Below are 18136 nucleotides of genomic sequence, written 5' to 3'. Positions count from 1 at the left end.
CGTAAAATACCCCCGCGCGTATGGTCACAAAATTTCAATCTTCAGGAATAATTCTAGATTATTACTTATACTGTTAGACGGGTTGAACCAGAGGTACTTTATCGTGGTATTGAACGCACGAAAATAGATAAATATGTCACAAATTTGATGAAAACTTCACTGTTTATTAAGTTACTTGTGCAATGAAAAACGCATCTTCATATTAAATACTTTAAAGCAACGTCACGCAATGAAAGCTTCATAACATCGATACTCATTTTCATTTCCTTTGTTTATTCGTTTATAACTTTCTTAATTTCAAATGATTAGTCCAAAATGTTTAAATAAACTAACAGTCACTACGATCATACCTACTAAATTAATTGTCGAAACTCGACACACAGATACAGGTAAGTAGATTTCACTTTGAAGTTTGAGCTTGTATTAATAATTACAATAAAGAGCACACCAGTTGTTCACACTTCACTGTTTTTGACTGCATGTACACATCGACGTTATATTTACCAATCCAACAGTTTAAATTATTATTGATTTGTTTACTTTGTTTTTAATTGTTTTTAAATTTTTTTTTCTTATCATTTTTAAAGGAGAACAACCCAATATTAGTTACGATATTGATGACCGCGTAATTTTTTCTCGGTAACTCATGCGACCGCGTATATTATACCCACGCGTAATATCTGGCAGTCACAAACGCGTACTTAACAACCAGTGTAAATAACCACTTTTACAGTAAGGCCTAATACTCAAACACGTTTTGACATACAGAGACTGAGAGAGAACACCGTGAAAGTTGCCTTCATCAGCGAATTAAGAAACAGATTCCAGATCTTACAAGATGCATATGATGAAGGTGAGAAGGCCAATGTGGACAACACCTGGAAGCAAGTGACCCAACTACATGTATACCCTGAAAGCAGCAAAAAGAAACTAGGCTTTCGCAAAAGAAACACCAACAAAGACTGGATACAGCAGGAGACTCTAATTGCTATAGAGGAGAGAAAGGAAATTAAGAAAAAGATGCTGCAGACCAAGTCCCCACGACTGCGTGAGAGGCAAGAGGAGCTGTATGGTGAGGTCAACAAGAGAGTCAAGAAGCTTGCACACCGTGAGAAGCCATGGACCAACTTGCAGCTGAGACAGAGAAAGCAGCAGTACAGGGAGAGCAAGGGAGAGTGTACAAGATCACGAAACGAGTGTGTGGCAAATTTATAGGAAACACAGGAGGACCTATCAAAGACAAGCATGGAACACTGCTGACATCAGAAAAAGATCAAGAAGAGAGATGAGTTGAACACTTCCGCGAAGTTCTTAATGGACCATCACCTGATGAAGCTGTTGTCGTACCAGAAGCCACAGAGGATCTGGACATCGACACTGACCCACCAACTAAGGAGGAGATAATGAATGTAGTCAAGACTCTTAAGAACGGGAAGTCACCAGGACACGACAATCTTGATGCAGAGCTATTTAAAGCAGATCCTGGAATAGCAGCCACCATCCTCCAACCACTGTTCACAACTGTGTGGGATGGAGAGAAAGTACCTGATGATTGGTGTAAAGGGGTGATTGTCAAGATCCCAAAGAAAGGGGCCCTGAGTGATTGTAACAACTGGAGGGGAATTACTCTATTGTCTGTGCCAAGTAAGATCCTGGCCAAAATAATCATCAAAAGAATGTCAGACGCTGTTGATGCTGTATTGAGGAAAGAGCAAGCAGGATTTAGGAAACATAGAGGATGTACTGAGCAGATGCACTCCGCAACATCAAAGAGCAGTGCACAAAGTGGCAGAGACAACTGTATGTAAACTTTGTGGACTTTGAGAAGGCATTTGACAGCATACACCGAGATAGCCTTTGGAGCACCCTACGCCATTATGGTATTCCATCTAAAATGGTCCACCTGATAAAGAGCTTTTATAACAACTTTAAATGCTCAGTAGGATACAATGACACCTTCTTCGATGTTAAAACTGGAGTCAGACAAGGATGCGTAATGTCTGCAGTGTTGTTCAACCTGGTCATCGATTGGGTCATGCGGAAGACAACAGAAGACTCTCCAAGGGGGATCCACTGGGACCTGTTTTCAACACTGGAGTATTTGGACTTTGCGGATGACTTGCTCTAATGTCTCATACACACCAGCATATCCAAGAGAAGACCAACCGGTTGCAAACCTATGGACAGCAAGTGGGACTACGCATCAGTATAAAAAAGACGGAGACAATGAGACTTAATGTGGAATTGCCTGCCCCTGTTAAGATCAATGGGGAGGAACTATGCTAGACAGATAACTTTATTTACCTGGGTAGTATCATTACACCAGAGGGCGGCACACAGGAGGACATACACAGCAGACTGGGCAAGGCCAGGAGAGTATTTAGGGAAATGAATAACATCTGGAGGTCTGCACAGTACAGCACCAGCACCAAGCTGAAGCTTTACCAGAGCTGTACGTGTTATGTCAACTCTCCTTTATGGATCGGAGTGCTGAAGAATAACAGAGACAGATCTTGGCAAACTATGATCCTTCCATTCCACCTGCCTCCGCCGAATACTCGGGATTTTCTGGCCTGATAAGATAACAAATGAAGACCTGCTGAGCAGATCAAACAAGAGGACATGGGTACCATCATAACCAAGCTCCGATGGAGGTGGATTGGATGTGTTCTCAGAAAAGACTCCCAGTCAACAACTAGAACAGCACTGCATTGGACACCAGAGGGCAAAAGAAAGAGGGGGAGGCCTAGAACATCATGGCGAAGGACAGTAGAAGGCGAGATGAAGGCAATGCACCAGACCGTGGGAATGGTTGACAAGGCTATCCCAGGACAGGAAAGGGTGATGAAGTATGTTGCTGCCCTGCACACCACAGGGTGTACAGGAAGATGATGATGATGATGTAGAGTCACGAAGTAAGGAGTTGATCCTTAGTAAACAGGTTTGAATTCCACTGTGGGACGTAGAGACAACATCCTTCAGATGAGACTGTATAAATTGAGGCCCCATATTGCAGTTAAACAACAAAAAAATTACAGACAGACACTCTTTGCCCTTTCAATTAGATAAATCCCTAACTGGTTAAAATAGTGAAGCACATGGTACCGTATAATCCCTATAAACCGCCCCGGGCGCTTAGAAAATTGCAAAAAGTGGGCGATTATTTTGATATTCTCTTTATGATATTTAATGTCATATTTTAACTTTAAAAATCTTTTGAAAATAAAAAATAAATAAAAGGAACAACTATAATAATTTTTAACTTTACTGGAAGTGAAGATAATTCACCCAAATGCTAAATTAATATTCATTTTCCACTGAGAAATCAGCTAATAGACAAGTTTAATTTTCACTTTCATTTTTTTTATACAATTCTAGATGATTTTAATCACTGTACAGGGGGCCCTTATTTCCTGACAATTGAAAAATACCTAAGGGGGCGCTTATAGGGGCAGGGGCGGTTAATAGGGATTATACGGTAATCACAATATGAAAATAAAATTGATAATCTATTTCTTTGGTGGGGGGAGGGGGGAGGGGGGAAGGAGAATGATTACAAGCAATTCAGAGGTAGGTATAGTTCATTCTGTAGGTTGGATTATTTAGATTTTCTTAGATTTCTTAAATTTTTCCAAACTCAGGTTACTTAATTTTTGTAAATATTTTCTAATCAGTCTCCAATGATTTTCAGTCCTCCATACCTTGCCATATCCTATCCCGGCTCCAGACCCCCTGGTTGGGCTCCATGGGACTTGGAACATGATTTTGAATTAGTGGACTTAGAAGAATCAAACAAAGAGTTTGTAGACGTCAAATCTTCTTTCTTCAGCACACTTAAGGAGGACAATTTCCAGATCTGCAATATTTATCGTGTACAGAATCTGGAGCTCTGGAACGAATACAAAATGTAAGTCAAGTCTCCTGAGATTTCTATAATGACTTTGTAAATTTGCCATCTACAGGAATTAAATATTGTATACAAGGGACCTTCAGTTGGGTGAATTTAAAATGGGATGAATTCATGAATACAACTTCAACTTCCAATTTTTTAGCCCCATGGGGATCCGGGTTAGAATAGGTCCTCAGTACCCCCTTGCTTGTCCTTTCGCCTTTGGATGAGACCGTATAAACCCCCGTGTCACAGCAGGTGTGGCACGTGATCCCTCCCTGCTCAAAGGCCGTTTAGGCCTAAATTTGAGCCCTTCACCGGCAATGGTGACGTCTCCATATCATGAAATATTCAGAGGGACGTTCCAAATTTTTTAAACAGAACAGGGCAAAATTGTTTGCAGGTGTGAAAGGGCCAAAAATAAAGTAGGGCAAAAATAACCCTATATACAGAATTCAGAATATTTCAATAAGTTTTATACATATGTGTTTTGTACATGTTTTGTATTAAGCATGAGCAATAATTTGAAGTAAACATTTGGCCTTTTAGCTGATAATTAAGGGGCCTATCGGGCTGATGTGACATATGAAATGAAGGTACAAATGTACACAATAGTAATCTCTTATTACTTGTCAAAATATTTAAGTCTTGGGGATTTGAAGAGAAAGGGTAGGGATGAAGAAAATTTTTAATTTGGTAAAGAAAAAGAATAATTTTTCAGCAATTGAAGTTTAATCTTTTTATATAGGAAGAAGTCCAATATGGAAAGAATCTGTGAGGCAAGAGGTGGAAGCGTGGATGAGAGAAGTCTCTTTCATGGCACAGATTCCATAAACACTTGTTATGGAATTTGTACTACCAATTTTGATTTTAGATTGAGTGGGAAAAATGCCACTATGTATGGTCAAGGGTCATACTTTGCTACTACTTCAAAGTACAGCAATTGCTACACCAGAGGTCCATTGCGGTTGATGTTAAAAGCAAAGGTTCTTATTGGTAGCTACACCAAAGGGGAGAGGGACATGAAATGTCCCCCGATCATGGAAGGTCACAGGCGGTATGATTCGTGTGTAGATAATATGGCCAACCCTACAATATTTGTCACTTTTGACAGAAACCAGAGCTACCCAGAATACCTGATAGCATATAAAGGGAAAGGTGATGATCTTGTTTCGCCTGCTCCAGTTTCAATGCCTGTGAGCAGGCCAACGTCTTTAAGAGCAAGTGCTCAGAGTTCAAATACAGGGACTGCTAATGCACATTCTGGCTATGGCCAGAATTTTTCTAGCAGTTCTTACATTTCTTCTAGCAGTGCTCAAGGCTACGGAACTCAAGCGAGTAGTGCTCAGAATGCTGGTGCTCAACCTTCTGTGAGTGTAGGACAGGTGTACAACAACCCTTTACATCTAACACCAGTATCTCCCGCTACACCCCCCGATTTACCTGCTTCTCAGGTGAGTCCAGTAGAATCGCCTGGTCTGTCTTACCGAACGTCTTCCGGGCGCGTGGAACGGATGGACTATCCAGAACGGAGGAAGAAGGATGATACCTGCAGTATCCAGTAGCTTCAGTATCCCGGAGATACAGAGAAAGAAGGATAACTGCAGCATCCTGTGCTAAGGATAGGGAAAACCTTTTTACATAAAAGACAAACATTCCTTTATATTTCTATTCTAAGTTTTGTATTGTTGATTACAAATTAACATTTCAATGTATTTCTCTTCTATGTCTTGTATTGTTGATTACAAATAGGTCATGAGAATATATATGTTACGGATGAATTTGTACCTACGCTAGTATACCTGTAATTATTTGTTAATTAAGTATCTTTTGTTTATAGATCCCACCAGTGTCATGAAACAACTTGCTATGATTTTTGAATTTTTTTTTTTATTCATGAGTGAAAGGCTCACTGAAAGCCAAATCTGATAATTGTTATTGTTGGAGACGGAGGATCAGATTACAAATCACTTTTCAGAAATATTGTTGAATATTTGTTGTGCATTATGTAGAAATCTTCAACAAACAATGGGTTCAAGACCTTTTTTCAATCAGTTTTACTATAACCCAGTACCGGGTATGTTAAACAAGCTGCACAAACTTGCTTTGTTTGTTTTCAAACCATTGGTATATGGAGAATATCATTGTATATGACAGGAGTTGTGTTGGTACATGTGTATTTTAAAACTTGTCAGCCATTTTTAACTGTAATGGTTGTACATACTTGTACTTTAAATCACTAGTTAATGGAAAATAAAAAACATTATATTCATATGTGAATATCAGAGAAATGTTTGTATTTTTCACCTACGTTGATATTTTTCCTATTGAAGGTTCAAGATAAAAACATAAGAGAGTTGATGTGAAGAGTTGGTTATTTTACAGTAGACCTAAGATGTGACATACTAGAGTTGTCACCAGCATGTCAGTCTCACTGTACACATAAACACTGAATTTATAGTGATTTGTTGTTGTACGTGGTACATGTATTTTGTTATGTGATACAGAATGTGCCATAAAAAGTGATTGTTACATTGATTAAGAATATCTTATTGCTATAATCAAAAATGATGTATGTACTGTATATTTAAGATATACTAAGTATCTAACTGATATATTTCGTAATGTACTGGATTATTTAGACATTGAAGCATGAGATCATGTCGAAATAGCTATATTAAGCACCTCAAGAAAGATCAAGGTTTATAACGTTGGTTATTACAAATGTTACGGAAATCTGTTTAGTAAGGATACATGCTTTATAGTAAGGATACATGATTTTCAGTAACAACACATGCTTCTCTGTAAGGAAATCTTTTCAGTAAGGATACATGCTTTTAAGTCAAGATACATGCTTTTCAGTAAGGATATTACATGCTTCTCAGTCAGGATACATGCTTCTCAGTAAGGAGACATGCTTCTCAGTAAGGAGACATGCTTTTCAGTCAGGATGCATGCTTTTCGGTAAGGTGACATGCTTCTCAGATTTGTGGAAGGGAATACATTTAACAAGATAAAATCTGTCACCTTGACCTTGAATGGTACAGCCATGACATCTCTTTCACAATTTAAAAAAATTATGCGTATCTTTAGAGTTGCTTATAACCTTGAAACACACATGTAACTATGAATAGTAGCTTCCCAGTAATGAATAAAGATATATACCAGTATATATAGACCTTGAATGAAGGTCAGTTGAACAAATCTACACAAATATGGTGAAATGTTATTCAATTCTTAATTGTATTTTTAATTAACCAAACGTTAATTGAAATATGAATGAGAAACAGTAGCCACAATTAGTGACAGGAAAGCTTACTAAGACTGAAAGATGTACCATAATCTAATGCCCTGTTCACACGGAGAGTTTAATTCGCAGTAAATTAATGCAAAGTAAACTAATGTGAATTGAAATAATGCAAATTAAATAGCGTTCACACGACAGCTAAATCGAAGTAAACTAATGCGAATTAAAATTTTATAACTACAAAAAGACTATTCAGTAAGGCTATTATGACGTCACTTGTAAATCACGTCATGTATGCAGAGCCATCCATTTGAATCATAGTGGCTACAGGGATACAATTAGTGATTACCATGCTTTTCCTTGATTTTTGAACCAAATGTAACACAGATACCTAAATCTAACCATCAACATGTGTACTGTGACTCAGTTCTGGCCTTATGCATGCATCAAAATTTAATTCGAATAAGCTTCGCTTAGCGTTCACACAGAGTTAATGCGAAGGAATTTAATGTGCAGTAAATTAATTCGAATTAAACTAATTCGCATTAAATTCTCCATGTGAACGCTAAGCAAAGCTAATTTGCAGTAAACTGACGTTTAAATCGAATTGAACTCTCCATGTGAACAGGGCATATGTTTAAAATTTGTAGAGTCTTTTTATAGATTTTTCAAATTTCTGTCTAATAGATATTCATCCTATTGAGATTGCCCACATTTTGTCAAATTCTCACCATTATTGCACAGACGAGGGCATGTGTGTAGAAGAATTACATGCTTAGTTTGGACTTTCAGTAAGGCTTGGCATTCTCGACGTTACCTAATTAGCTTCTGAAATTTACACAGCTTCCCTTCACTGTTGAAATATACATATGATAGAAATGCGGCCGAATGTCAACTGGTGTAGTAAATAGCCAATTAAAAGTTCTCTCACGGCACAGAGGTGGGGCATAAGTCGTCTGATCGTTATCAACAACAATTTTAAGTTCCTATGTTATTAATTTCGTAACCAATGAGAATCTACATGTACTAGTATTCTCCATTACGTAGCACAGAGAAAGTCACGCCCTACTGAAAGTCCAAAGATAGGGTAAAATACTCATTGCTTGATTAGTGAAGTTAATGGGCATGGGGAGGTCTATGAATACATATATTGATATAAAGCATGATTTCTTGATATGAAAAAAGATTATTTGTACACATGTAATTTCAGCACATTTACATATAATGTATGACTTGTAGCCTAAGTTCATGAATCAAACTTAACAATGAAATGTATATGAAAATAAAATCGGTCTATGTATTTAAAGAAAAATATGTTAGTATATGTATGCTTATACAGTGTATTGCAGTGACATGTCTTTATAATAACAAAGGTGTAGGAATTTTTTTTTAATGCTTTATTTTTAAAAAGTTTTCTTCCAAACAAAAGAAGGTGTAAGAAATTTTTGCATTTTGATTTTGAACACTAATTACTGGTTATTTTAAACAATAATTTTGAGTACTTGTAAATCACTAATGAATATTGATCATTTGCTTGTTCACATTATTATGCTTTCTAATGATATTTAGAAAAAAATAGATGTTAACTTTCTGACAATTATAACCACAAAAATTAAACTTTCTATTTGTGTTTGTAAATTAATCACCCCCTTTTTTTAGCTCAATTGAGTCAAAGGCTACAAGAAGAGACTTTCGGAATAAAATTGACCAGGAAAAAAGAGAATGCTTTGATTTGAATTTAGATTTAATAAATAGTGGCCATGAATGATCAATGTCTTTAGTATAAAAAAAGTATGTAAGGCCATCTTTAAAAGACTTCTTTTTGCCCTCTTTTGACTTTGTGTTAAAAAAAATTGGGATAATAATTTTAAAAGTAGATGATTTTTTTTTCAAGAAAAATGTCAACATACTTGTCAATGAGATGAGAAAATTCTTGAAAAAACTTTTTTAAAAAATATTAAAAATATTGTTTCTTGTAGGTTAAAAAATGTTTTGAGTTGGACCATTTTAGTCTGTTGGTTGGGAGAGGGCAAACAAAGAGTTTTTAAAGGATGGCTACATTTGTGTAAGATGTCCATTTTATGATAATGTAATGTTAGTCTAGCTAGTATAGTGTGTTTTCCTTTCTTCCTTTGGCTTTTCTTCTTCCCTCAAAACAAAGTTTGGGAGGATATACTGGAGGCTCTATGTCTTTTTTTTTCATCTTTGAAGCTTAATTCTAGACTTTGTAGAAATGATAAAACTACAGTTTGAATATGTGCTCCTTGTCAGGTTTTGTAAAAATTTTAAAAAGTATTTTATTTCATCATAATGTACATAACTAGCATTGAAATAAGAGAAGTAAAATTCTTATCTGGACGTATTTTTGAAATCCAAAAGAATTTTATAGGCTAGTACCGTACTTCATACAAAGGTAACTTTCTGCCAGAAGTGCCTACATGTATAATGATATTACATCATTGTCTTTTAGACAAGGTCAAATTCACACACTAGGCTACAAAAAATTACAATTAAGTCTGTGATAATTTTGAATGAATGGAAGAAACCTGACCCAAACAAAGATGTTAATGTAAACTGTAGCTGATGATCCATTAAAAGCATTTTCATATTGTGCTTGCATGGCTCAAAGGTTGCATTTGGCAAGAAACAAGTGTGAAACAAGCAGTTTGTTCACTTTAACAAAATCACTTAGATCTAAGTGTAAAATTATTTTCTTTTGCCAGATAAGTTGACAATAAGCCAGAACATTTAGGACATTAAGAGCCATTCTCTGTAATGATTTGAAATTTTATATATGAACTGTGGCACGCATAGTCTCAGAATTTCTCCAAACTCTCTATAATAAAAGTCATTGATACCCTAAACTGAAATCAGGCAAAAATTGGTTGCTATGTTTTATAGTTACCATGGCAACATGTCGTAAAGTTCAAAAATTTTCTTAACATGTTTAAAATAGTTAACATTTGCGGCAAAGCAAACAATTGGTAATGACTGTTTCCAAAAGTTGAAGGTCAGATGTCTCAAATGCATGATAAACATGTTTGGTAAATCAGCTATTACATACGTTACTATGGTAACAAAGTATTCAAAAGTAAAAAAAATATTCATTGAATTTTATAAAGTCATACACGTAAAAATAAAAAGCAATTATAGGATGAAATGTGACCAAATAATAGAGAAAAGAGCCTTGAAACATATACCAAGAACAAAATATGATATTTCATTTTGGTTGGCAATGGTTGCCAAGGTTTTTATATCACAGAGAGCCTTCAAAGTAACACCCTGTATGTTTAAATCTGAGCCTATCTTTTAAAAAAAGCACATTTTCTCATAACTAATGATCAATTTTATAAGATGTTGGTGTGCTCCAAGTTTTCCCATTTGAAAAAAATTAGATTAGATTCTTTAAATAGAGAATTGCTATGGAAATAAGCAGAAAATATATACTTAAAAACCTAAAAAATATTTTCTTTATTTGGATACGTACCCTTAAATGTAGATTCCCAAAACTTTTATGATTGATATTTATTAACAGCTAACTTGACTTTTAATTTTGACTATCATCCAATCTCTAAGTGGATGCAAGAAGTTGGCACACAGGGTTTAATATTGATAAAAAGTTCACAAAATTGAATATTTTCCCTTCTTGGTAACCATAGCAACAGTGTTGTTTTATTCATCAATTTTTTTCAATATATGATATTCAACTTCAGTTCTAACAGATAAGTACTATTCAAGCTGAGTCCTTTAATTTGTTTCTTGATTAAATGGCAATTGAATTCTTAATGCAGCGAAAAATAATTCACCTTTAAGCACTGGTACTTTGTTTCCATGGTATCACTGCAAGGTAGCAATTATACACAATATTTCTTGTGGTTTTAGTGTTGCAAGGTCCTAAGGATGCATATTTGCCAGTCTTGAATTTTCATTTTTTTTTCCTCAAGACAGTAGCATTAACCCAACCTTAGTTACTGGTTTTGCATGGTTACACTGTGTTACCATGGCAACCATAAAAATTATTTATAGAATAATATTGCTTATACTTATATACTTAAGGTCAAACATTTTCATTGTTTTTCTAAAGTCGGTGATTGAGTTTGAGCATGTAACACCTACCATTAGTGAATACAGAGTGTTTTTCAGCATATTTCATCATTCTAAACGTATTCCAAATGTACCCTTGGTTACCACTTACTTAGAGATATATTCTAAATAGTTTCTTTACAGTATAAGTGACATCAAGGTGTCATGTTTTTGTGAGAATGGTTTGTTTGCTTTTTCTAGTTTTTATTAAGCCACAGTCAAGATTTAAAGTAGCTGAAAATCTCGATTTTTCAAACTTTTTCGGCTGTTGCCATAGCAACCGAGACACACAGCAACGAAATTTTGTTTGATATTTGTTTCTGATGTCAAGTACTAAACATGGGTTAAGTTTCATCAAAATCGGTGACCATGCGTGGCAACGAAGTTTAAGTGGTTACAGAGAATGGCTATTAATTAGTCAAGGTCACAATGTTCAGATGTTTGAATTTCTCCTTCATTCTAGAACATTTTCCAAATCCACACAAGAGTGTTACAATCTTCATTAAGACACAACAACATTTAGGCCATGGAAGATTAAGCAAGCGTGCAGAGTTCTTCTGAAATATATTTTTTAAAAGTATTTTCTTTCATTTAGTTGAAACATGTAGTTTTTAAGTCTTGTTAGAAAATTGCTGTTGGTTGATTATTTTCCCTTTCTAGTTAAACATTACTACATGTTTTGTTCTCTGTTCATTGCTTTGTTTAATTTAATAAAGTTGAATTAAATTTTAATATTTTGTTTTCACTTGAACAGTTGAAGCTAGTGTTCTTGGCTGTAAAAGAAAGGTAACACTATCTTGTAGGTGAATCTATATTCTTGAAATCCAATTGATAAAAAAATTTTTGAAAAGAAACTAAAGTCTGGTAATCAGCTTGAAATTTTGATTTCAACCAGTTAACTTGTCATCAATCACTTTTGTCAAAGGTATTTTGCAATATATTGCAATCCTCTGTGCATGTTGATGATGTAAATTCGGGTGAGGCCAAGCTTAAAAAATTCTTTGTTTGCAGTTGCAGACCTATAATTTTTAGTCTGGGTAGGTAGGTAGGCAATTTTTTTTTTTTCCAGATTTTTGTTAGGTAACATAAAATAGAGTTTTTCATAGGCCTCTTATACATGAATAAGCTGCACTCTTGGTATAAACTAATGATTGATGAAGACAAAAATTGAAATTGAAACAGTTTTAATATCCTGAAAAATTGGAGAAAAAAATTATATTACAAAATGGCTAAAAAAAAGTTTGGGTCGGGTGCATTTTCAGTGGGTCGATCGGCAACTGCAAACAAACAATATTTTATTTTAGGCCTGACCTATTGCTATCCGTTTTCGTCCGTTGGCCGTCGTGTGTTAATATTTGAACATTTGCAGCTTCTTCTCTGAAACCACTGAACCAATTTCAACCAAATTTAGTACACAGCATCTATGGGTAAAGAAGAACATAAATTGTGAATTTTATGGTCCCTGCTCCCCTGGGGCCTGAGGGGTGGGGCCAAAACTACTAAAATTATTGCAATCTTTAAAAATCTTCTTTACTCCTGGACATCAAGCAAGCAAACTGGTGGCATGAATGTAATGAGCATTGAGTAAAATACCAAAATTGTGAAATTTATGGCCCCAGGGTCAGGGGTTCTAGTGCTAGGGCGGGTCTATATAGATTATATAGTGAACATGCATTATTTCTTTAAAAATCTTCTTCTCTGCTCCTGGCTATTAAATAAACTAACTAAGTACATGGTTATGATGTGCAAGAGTGCCTCTTCCAAAATTGTGAATTTTATGGCCCCAGGGCCAGGGGTTCTGGTGTTAGGGCGGGGCTCTATTGATTATATAGTGAAAATGCATTTATTCTTTGAAAATCTTCTTCTCTGCTTCTGGGTATTAAATAAATGAACTAGGTACATAGTTATGATGAGCAAGAGTGCCTCTTCCGAAATTGTGAATTCTATGGCCCCAGGGTCAGGGGTTCTGGTGTTGGGGCAGGGCTCTATTGATTATATAGTGAAAATGCATTAATTCTTTGAAAATCTTCTTCTCTGATTCTGGGTATTAAGTAAAGGAACTAAGTAATAGTTTTGATGAGCAAGAGTGCCTCTTCCAAGATTGTGAATTTTATGGCCCCAGGGTCAGGGGATCTGGTGTTAGGGCGGGGCTCTATTGATTATATAGTGAAAATGCATTAATTCTTTGAAAATCTTCTTCTCTGCTCCTGGGTATTAAATAAAATAACTGAGCACATAGTTCTGATGAGCAAGAGTGCCTCTTTTAAAATTTTGAATTGTATGGCCCCAGGGTCAGGGGTTCTGGTATTAGGGCGAGGCTCTATTGATTATATAGTGAAAATACATTAATTCTTTGAAAATCTTCTTCTCTGCTCCTGGGTGTTAAATAAACTAACTAAGTACATAGTTATGCTGAGCAAGAGTGCCTCTTCCAAAATTGTGAATTTTATGGCCCCAGGGTCAGGGGATCTGGTGTTGGGGTGGGGCCCTATTGATTAAAAAGTGAAAATACATTAACTGGGGCCCTATTGATTAAAAAGTGAAAATACATTAATTCTTTGAAAATCTTTTCCTTTGCTCCTGGGTTTTATGCCAATGATACAAGTATATATATTTATGATGAAGAAAGGTGCATCTAGCAAAATGGTTACTTTTTATGCTCCCCTGGGTCGGGGGGGGGGGGGTTGGTTACATAGTCTGAAAATAAATTAATGCTTTGAAATCTGCTCATTAGTATTAATCAACCATTTTATGATAAAATTGCAAGACTTTGAAATACCAGGTATGTGGCCCCAGGATCAATGGTTACTTTGGGGTGAGGTGCAAAACTGGTCATAAAGTGGAAGGGCATTTTCTCTTTGTTACTCTGATCTATCTCTGGGTATTAAGTAAATAGAGTAAGCATGCTAAGCTTATAATTATGATAAGCAATGGTGCCTCTTTCAAAATTGTGAGTTGTGAATTTCATGGCCTCTGGTTTAAAACACGAACCAAAGTGAATTGTTTGAAAGTTGTTATAGAATACTCAGGTGACCTATAAGGCCCGTGGGCCTCTTGTTAAGTTTGGAAAATTATTCTCAAGACTAAATTCAAAACTAAACGAAAAAAAAAATTGAATGGACTATGAACTGCAGTATGCTATATATATAGATACTAGGTAGCTGTAACCCAGTGTAACTGTATGAGGGGCCGGGGTATATCAAAAAGTTCGTGGACTAGTGCCATAAAATTTAAACCGCTTTAGGTATATCAATGAATTTTAAAATACAAGTATCTAGTTAACATCATCTTTTCTATCCACAGAATAAACCACAAATTATAATTTTTTTTCAATAAATTAGTCAAGTTTTTGTAAGCAATGGTATGTCCAGAAACGCAACCTCAAAAACGACGTTTTTTCGACCTAAGTGTAACTGCGGAAAACTATTTTGATATGAACATTTGACGTACAAAAATCCTGTTAATTCAGGTATGGGACACTATTGTTCTATAAAATATGGATTTTTTACTTCGTTCTGGAACTTCTATGAAATTTTATCGTAAATTTTACATGGACTAACCAAACAAATATTGCCTTGAAAATGACGTCAAAAGGGGGAGGGGTTTCCTTTTCCAATATTCTATAAAGTTTTGTCCCTGAAAAAAAAATGGTATAGACCCAGGATATGTTTAAACTGGCTACGGAGAAAAAAAAATATGCATCCAGATTAGTTTTTTTTTTAATGTCAAAATAGATTCAGAGAGAAAAGGGATGCACAGTTAATGTCGAGTTGTAGTCAAAGTGTGAAAAATCAATCACGTCAAAAAATTACCTTGATCATTTGTTGTAGATATTAAACTCCTAAAAGCAAAATATGCTGGTACAATCAATCGAGGATCTCTCCCAATGTATAAATCCATTTGGAATATTATATGCATTTAAGCCGCTGTTCATGACATTGTAAAATCATATAAACAAGACGGGTTGAAATCCTTACTCAGCTCCAGGGAATCTCATCAAAATAAGTGTATGGGGCAGTCTGATTAAAACCAGCCCCCTTCTCCTTTCACTCGTCAGGAGAAGGGGGCTGGTTTTAATCAGACTGGTGTTTGCCTTAAATAAAATTAGTAAGCTTCAAATCAGAAAATAAACTAATGTACATTAGTCTGATTTTAAATCATCGTTCTTAATTTTCAACTTGAAGTTAACAACATCAGCTTAACCCAAAGTTAACATGTTTAGTTTTAATTTATTTCAATAACTTTAGGCAATGAATACAAGACCTCCAATTAGTTTTGAAAGTGACCACTGTTGATTATCTTCACATTTTATTACGTCAGTTTTCAAACCCCAGAGTGTTGCGCCAAAGGTGATTGTATTGATGAGGAGATACATCCTCTGTGACATTGCTACAGACAGTTTCCTAGCAGCTGCATTCGTGTTTTTTCCTACTATCTATTGACAAAATGCTATTGCAACTTTCTAGTATCAGTTAACTTTATTTCGATTACTTAATATGTGATAACATACTTTGGGCATGCATTGAGTTGCCAATTCTCGGGCCTTTCTGGGGCCCGTTTTACAAAAGAACTTACGACTAAGACCCAAAACTTCAGATGATCATATTTTTTTTAAAAATCAATAATTATCTTTGAAATTGTTTGTGTAAAAATATTTTACCACATTCCTTTTAAAAAGTTTAAAATAATTTTCGATAAAATGTTAATTGAAAATTATATGAAGAATTAAATTTGGTCTTAATAAAACGGGCCCACCTGGCTAACGGAGAAACAATCTGGAATGTGTAATATGTAACCCTGACCCCCACTCCCACACCAAAAAAAAAAAAAAAAGAAAGAAAAACAACAACAACAACATTGAAATAAATGCAGGAGACTTCATATTTTGTATGCACACTCTACTAATTTACTATTATCCAATGATACCAAGGTCAATGATCTTGTGACCTTGACTGTGACTTTTTTGCTAAAAATAGCTTATTTCATCTTTCACCATAACTTTTGAACCATATGAGATAGAGACTTCATAAATGGTATGCATACTCCATACCCTCTTTGAACCTTAACCATATCTTTTGAACCACAAGAGATTGAAACTTCAGATTTGGTATGCACATGCCGCTAAACAAGTTCTTTCAAATTATACCAAGGTCAATGACCTCGACATTGACCTATAGGCTAAAAATAGCTTTTTTCGAACTTTGTTGCCACCGGGCGCAAAGTGTTTCACAAACACATCTTGTTAAGTTTATTAATTGCTCTCCTGATCTCTGTCTTTGTTGGCTTATCGCAGTTGATCGGGAGGTCTATATTGGCTGGTTGTATGTCTGGGGGTGTTTCTGGTGCTGGTCTATTTAATAGCTCTCTGAAGTGTTCTACCCACCTCTTCAATTGCTCCTCTGTTGTTGTGAGAGTTTTCCCGTTCTTGTCCTTCACTGGCTTGTCTGTTTGCTGGAACTTGTTGGAGAGCTTCTTTGTGATCATAATCATATACAGTTCTTTCAAATTTCCTTGTCCCGCAGCATCTTCAGCTTGTTTCGCCAGGTTGTCGATGTAATCCCTTTTATCTCTCCTGATGCTTTTCTTAACTTCTTTATCTGTGGCTGTGTACATGTAGTCCTCTTGAGCTTTTGTCTTTGCTGATCTTGTCCTGTTTGTAATTAGCACTGCTTTCTTTTCCTTCCTCGCCTCCACTTTCCTCATCGTATCACCAGAGATCCGCTCCTTGTGCTGATTCTTTCTTCTGCCTAGGACTTCCTCGCATGTGCCTTGCCACATTTCCTTGATGACTGCCATTGGGGGGTCTCTATGTTGGTATCATTGTTTTCTAGCTGGTCCTGTAGTAGCTGGAATCTATTTGACAAGCTGAGATGGAATACTGTCTTCACTTCCTTTGTTTTGAGGGCACTCACGTTGTACCTTGTCCTCCTGTTTGTTGCGTTGTTGAACTTCTTGAGGCGCAGCCTTAATGCCGTCATCAGCAGATGGTGGTCTGATGAAATGTCTGCTCCACTCATCACCCTGACATCTTTCCATGCTCTTCTAAATTTCTTGTTAATGCAGATATGGTCGATCTGGTTCTCTGTAACATGGTCAGGGGATCTCCATGTGGCCTTGTGAATTCTTTTATGAGGGAAGATGCTTTCACCTATTACCATCTGGTTAAGTGAGCACAGGCCTGCAAATCTCTCACCGTTCTCATTCATGTAGCCCAGCCCATGTGTACCCATGACTTCAATGTAGCCTGTGTTGTCACCTCCAATTTTGGCATTGAAGTCGCCCATGAGTACTGTCATGTCTTTCTTGCCTGTTTTATCCAAGACTGCCTGTAGTTGTTGGTAAAAGGCGTCATTCTTTTCCTCATCTGCATCATTTGTGGGAGCATAAAATTGTATGATGTTTAACTTGATCTTACTTTCCTTGGTGTTAAACTTGGTTGTTATTATGCCGGAGTTGACAGGTTCCCATCCGATGAGAGCACGTTGAGCCTCTAGGGATAGCATCAGACCTACACCTTCGGTGTGGTGGGCTCCCTCCTCGGTGTGTCCTGAATACTATAGTGTTTCCCAGGTGGTTAGCCCCAGCTGTCCCATCTGTAGCCACCTTATCTCACTAAACACCTACCAAGGCATGATAGGCAGGGTTGCCCATGCTGGCAAGAGGTCTGATACATGTAGTTTCGAGGTCAGGACATGCTGGCCAGATGTCTGATAGTTTCGAGGTCAGGACAGGAGTTCGACAAGGATGCTTGCTGTCACCATTTCTTTTTCTCTTGGTCATTGATTGGATCATGAGGACTACCACATCTGACAGGTACAATGGAATACAGTGGACACTCCTGACGCAACTCGGCGATCTTCATTTTGCAGATGACCTTGCTCTCCTTTCACACAACCAAAGCCAGATGCAGGAAATTC

The 18136-nt window shown here is 36.3% G+C and overlaps 3 protein-coding genes across 3 annotated transcripts; 2 read left to right on the top strand and 1 right to left on the bottom strand.

Annotated features, from left to right (window-relative positions):
* Window positions 1-768: 768 nt before the first annotated feature.
* LOC134266630 (uncharacterized) lies at window positions 769-1808 on the top strand (the record flags this gene model as incomplete). The annotated part of the gene is made up of 2 exons (XM_062748847.1): window positions 769-1177; window positions 1309-1808. Coding segments are annotated over 2 exons (909 nt in total), but the record flags the coding sequence as incomplete, so codon positions are not given.
* An 814-nt stretch (window positions 1809-2622) lies between these two features.
* Window positions 2623-5989, top strand: LOC134266629 (protein mono-ADP-ribosyltransferase PARP11-like). Its single transcript, XM_062748846.1, has 3 exons — window positions 2623-2849; window positions 3692-3907; window positions 4638-5989. Exons 1-3 carry the CDS (start codon window positions 2623-2625, stop codon window positions 5452-5454), a joined length of 1260 nt encoding a protein of 419 aa, XP_062604830.1. The 3' UTR covers window positions 5455-5989.
* A 10977-nt stretch (window positions 5990-16966) lies between these two features.
* LOC134266627 (craniofacial development protein 2-like) lies at window positions 16967-17722 on the bottom strand. Its single transcript, XM_062748845.1, has one exon. The coding sequence runs from the start codon at window positions 17720-17722 to the stop codon at window positions 16967-16969; it is 756 nt and encodes a 251-aa protein (XP_062604829.1).
* Between the last annotated feature and the right edge of the window lie 414 nt (window positions 17723-18136).

The sequence above is a fragment of the Saccostrea cucullata genome, unplaced genomic scaffold (genome assembly GCF_032062105.1).
Source record: "Saccostrea cucullata isolate Sc308-1 unplaced genomic scaffold, CSIRO_AGI_Scuc_v1 ctg10172, whole genome shotgun sequence".
Classification (NCBI taxonomy): Eukaryota; Metazoa; Mollusca; class Bivalvia; order Ostreida; family Ostreidae; genus Saccostrea; species Saccostrea cuccullata.
The sequence above is the reverse complement of the archived record's forward strand: the minus strand, read 5'-3'. Positions and strand labels throughout refer to the sequence as shown.

Bases quoted from the DNA above. Each gene is read 5' to 3' on its own strand.
- LOC134266629 (XM_062748846.1), top strand. From the start codon at position 2,623: ATGGGTACCATCATAACCAAGCTCCGATGGAGGTGGATTGGATGTGTT. The intron at 2,850-3,691 runs GTATGTTGCTGC...AATGATTTTCAG, and splicing joins GGACAGGAAAGGGTGATGAA to TCCTCCATACCTTGCCATAT. The intron at 3,908-4,637 runs GTAAGTCAAGTC...CTTTTTATATAG, and splicing joins CTCTGGAACGAATACAAAAT to GAAGAAGTCCAATATGGAAA.
- LOC134266627 (XM_062748845.1), bottom strand. From the start codon at position 17,722: ATGCTATCCCTAGAGGCTCAACGTGCTCTCATCGGATGGGAACCTGTC.